The sequence below is a fragment of the Micropterus dolomieu genome, linkage group LG23 (assembly GCF_021292245.1).
Source record: "Micropterus dolomieu isolate WLL.071019.BEF.003 ecotype Adirondacks linkage group LG23, ASM2129224v1, whole genome shotgun sequence".
In the NCBI taxonomy this organism is placed as follows: Eukaryota; Metazoa; Chordata; class Actinopteri; order Centrarchiformes; family Centrarchidae; genus Micropterus; species Micropterus dolomieu.
In genome coordinates, this window is record NC_060172.1 from 3,160,617 (window position 1) to 3,164,806 (window position 4,190).

The 4,190-nt window shown below is 42.3% G+C and overlaps 1 protein-coding gene across 1 annotated transcript in view; it reads left to right on the forward strand.

Annotated features, from left to right (window-relative positions):
- LOC123963829 (ribonuclease inhibitor-like) overlaps positions 1 to 4,190 on the forward strand; it is a 19,963-nt gene that overhangs the window by 13,563 nt on the left and 2,210 nt on the right. Inside the window, exon 5 of the mRNA XM_046040897.1 lies at positions 3,333 to 3,506. Within this exon, the coding sequence (XP_045896853.1) occupies positions 3,333 to 3,506 (174 nt within the window). The remainder of the gene's footprint in view (positions 1 to 3,332; positions 3,507 to 4,190) is intronic.

Sequence of the window (4,190 nt, forward strand, 5' to 3'; positions counted from 1 at the left end):
ATTTGGAGTTAAATATAGAAAAAACAAAAGACATGATCATAGATTTTAGAAACAGTGCTTCTAATTATTACTCTACGGTCATCAAAGACCAGGCGGTGGATTGTGTAGAAAGCTACAAATATCTTGGGTCTGTCATAGACTCTAAAGTCTGTATGTAAAAAGGGTCACCAGCGTCTGTTTTGCCTCAGAAAGTTGTCCAGATTTCATATTGATAAATCTATGAAGATAATTTTCTACCATGCTTTTGTTGAATCGGTCTTGTCGTTCTCCCTTGTATCTTTGTTTGGAAATTTGTCTTTGAAGAACAAAAATTCTTTGAACCAAATTGTTAGGTGGGCTAGTAAGATCATAGGTGAATCTCAACTCAACCTTGTAGGTCTTTATTCCAATCAGTTACAGCATAAGGCGAGTTTCATTATTGGAGACTGTTCCCACCCTTTACATGCTGAGTTTCAGCTCCTCCCCTCTGGTGAATCTGGTCATGGTCTGTTATTGAAGAGTTTGTCTCCTGGTGTGACAAATCCTATTTGGAGTTAAATATAGAAAAAACAAAAGACATGATCATAGATTTTAGAAACAGTGCTTCTAATTATTACTCTACGGTCATCAAAGACCAGGCGGTGGATTGTGTAGAAAGCTACAAATATCTTGGGTCTGTCATAGACTCTAAAGTCTGTATGTAAAAAGGGTCACCAGCGTCTGTTTTGCCTCAGAAAGTTGTCCAGATTTCATATTGATAAATCTATGAAGATAATTTTCTACCATGCTTTTGTTGAATCGGTCTTGTCGTTCTCCCTTGTATCTTTGTTTGGAAATTTGTCTTTGAAGAACAAAAATTCTTTGAACCAAATTGTTAGGTGGGCTAGTAAGATCATAGGTGAATCTCAACTCAACCTTGTAGGTCTTTATTCCAATCAGTTACAGCATAAGGCGAGTTTCATTATTGGAGACTGTTCCCACCCTTTACATGCTGAGTTTCAGCTCCTCCCCTCTGGATGTCAGTTTGCTGCCACTAGGTGTAGAACCAAACGATATAGGAATATTTTTGTTCCCGCTGCCATAGAATTAATGAATAAAAATAGCAGTAGATGACACTCTTTGCTATGTATAGCACCTTATGTGTTTATGTGTGCCGGGGGGGCGGGCGGATAGGGAGGGTGGGGGTTAGGGGGTGGTGGTGTAGAGGCACACTGCCATGTTCCTTTTAGAAGTTTTAGGTTTTGGATATCTTATAATGTTCTATGCTTATTGTTTGTTTTGATGTTTTTATGTATGGATTGCCGAAAGTCTCCTGTCTGCACAAAAATTTTACCCTCGGGTACTAATAAAGACACCTTGACCTTGAGGCTAACCCTACCTGTTAGCACATCGGCCGGTTAGCAGCTGTAGGGTTAGCCGGTCGACATGCATACATTCAGTGACTTAGGTTTAGGTACTAACATTTCTGATGGTTGTGGTAAGGGTAGCTAGCTAGCACTTCCGGTCAGAATCAGACGCCCCGGGGCGTCTTGTAGAGACACTTCCGGAAGCATCGCTGAAGGGTACGTTTTGCGTCAAATACCTACGCTTTGTCACTCTTTCTCAAATCGTCGGTATATGACGCCCTGAAATAAGAACGGGCTGCTCACACATGTAGGCTATTCTATATGATCTCCCTTTGATAACTAATGCAATAAGTAATGTGATATTGTTTCACTTCCATTCACTGAGCCTCCTCTGAAACTGTGGCAGTTGGGGAAGATGACTGTTTGAAGATGGTGTTGGAGCAGGGGAGAGGTGTGACTGTGGGCTTCTCAAACCTACAGTAAAATCCATTCACCTCGTCTGCCAGTCGTTGAGTACCAGCAGTGTTGGGGGATGGTCTCCTGTAGTTAGTGAGTGTCTGCAGGCCTCTCCACACTGACGCAGGGTCACTGGCTGTGAAGCTGTTTTCAAGCTTTTCAGCATAGCTCCTCTTTGCTGCTTTGACTTCTTTAGTCAGTGAGTTCCTGGCCTGGTTATACAGGACTGCCCCCCTTCTGAAGGCCTCCTCCTTGGTCTGATGAAGCTGCCTGAGTTTCGCTGTGAACCAGGGTTTTTGGTCGTTGTACGTGCGGAAGGTTTTAGTCGGCACACACATGTCCTCACAAAAACTGATGTAAGATGTCACAGTGTCAGTTAGTTTGTCCAGGTCAGTGGCTGCAGCCCCAAAAACACTCCATTCAGTTCAGTCAAAGCAGGCCTGTAACTCCAGCTTCGACTCGTCGGCCCATCTTTTCACACTCTTTACAACAGGTTTAGCAGATTTCAGTCTCTGCCTGTATCCGACATAAAATGAACCAGACAGTGATCAGAGAGTCCCAAGGCTGCAAGGGCAGCTGCAACAGAGCAATATACGTCCTTTAATGTAGTGTAGCAGTGGTCCAGTGTGTTATTGTCTCTGGTGGGACACTTAATATGCTGTCTGTACTTTGGGAGTTCATGACTGAGGTTTGCTCTGTAGAAGTCCCCAAGAACAATGAGCAGGGAGTCTGGATGTTCTTTCTCCACGTTAGTTATCTGGTCAGTCAGATGTAGTAACGCCTCACTAACACAGGCCTGAGGTGGAATATAGACGGCCACCAGAACAAACATGGAAAACTCCCGCTGTGAATAAAAAGGTTTAGCCTACAGTTTTTGAATAATGTCTCTAAGTGATGGCTGCATGATTTCTTTAACACTGTGACATCTGTGCACCAACCTTCGTTTATGTAGAGACAGAATACGCCTCCCCTTGTTTTTCCCTTGAGCTGCGTTACACGATCCGCACGGAAGAGATTAAATGCCCAGGTGAAGTGCGCTGTCTGGGATGTGCGGGGTGAGCCAGGACTCGGTAAAACAGAGGGTGGCAGATCTGCAGAAGTCCAAGTTAGTCCTGTTGAGGAGCAACAGTTCGTCCATTTTGTTGGCCGGAGAGTGGACATTCGCCAGGTGGATTGAAGGGAGTACAGTGTGAAAACCCCGCTATCTCAGTTTAACCAGCGCACCAGTACGCTTCTGCCTGCGGCATCTCCGGTAGATCCTGTACAGAGCGGCTGCTCCTCCACCTTATAACTCTGAGAAAGGTCCAGGTTTAATAAAGAGCAGTGGAATAGTGTGAGCATGTTATCTTTAATATTAATGAGAGCTCTTTTTACCTTTTTTGTATTTTACAGTTTGAACCTGCGTCCTGTTGGGTTCAGGTGTTTGGAGTTTCCATTTTCTAAACTTCTACCTTCTAAACCTTCTTCAGCTCTGAACAGATTATTAAACACTGAATGATTTCAAGCAGGAACACTTGTCTTCTAAAGTTACATCATTTATTCTTTCTTCAGATTGAGGGGCTGCAGTTTGTCAGAGATCAGCTGTGCTTCTCTGGCCTCAGCTCTGAAGTCCAACCCCTCCCATCTGAGAGAGCTGGACCTGAGCTACAACAAGCTGCAGGATTCAGGAGTGAAGCTGCTGTGTGGTTTTCTGGAGAGTCCACACTGCAGACTGGAGACTCTGAGGTCAGTTCACTGACTCTCTGTTACTATTGTAGACCTGATATGTTTAATTAACAATTGAACCAAATTTCTGTTTATACATAACTTCCATCCATAAAGTTGTAAATGTCCTTTTGTTCATATTTTCATGTTTCTTGTACTAAATTTAGTCTGCAAGAAACTATAGAAAATGTCCGCTGTTAGTCTTTAAAGTAAATGAATGTTTCTTATTTTTGGTAAATGGTCACATCTGTATACAGAAGATCCTCTGAACTAACATTTGTTTTAAACTGATCAAGTTTACTTGTTGAAGTAGAAATATTTATTTATTTTTGTTGGTTTGGATGTGTTTTCACAAAGAATTTCTGATCACTGAAATTGATCCTTCAGAACACACACACACACACACACACACACACACACACACACACACACACACACACACAGACCTGAGATCAGCAGCATGTTATTGATCTGTGTTGACATGAATAGGTGTATGAATGTTGTGCTGACATTTGGATGATGTCTGTAGAAGGCTGACATTATGATGATCCACAATAACACAATGACAAAGTCCCTCTACTCATTTTAGGGAAAAGCTCATTGATTAGGACATAGTAATGTTGAGCTCCACATTTAAAACCTGAACACATCTGATTGGATTAGAAATGGATTTTTATCTCCATCATTTATTCTTTATTCAGATTG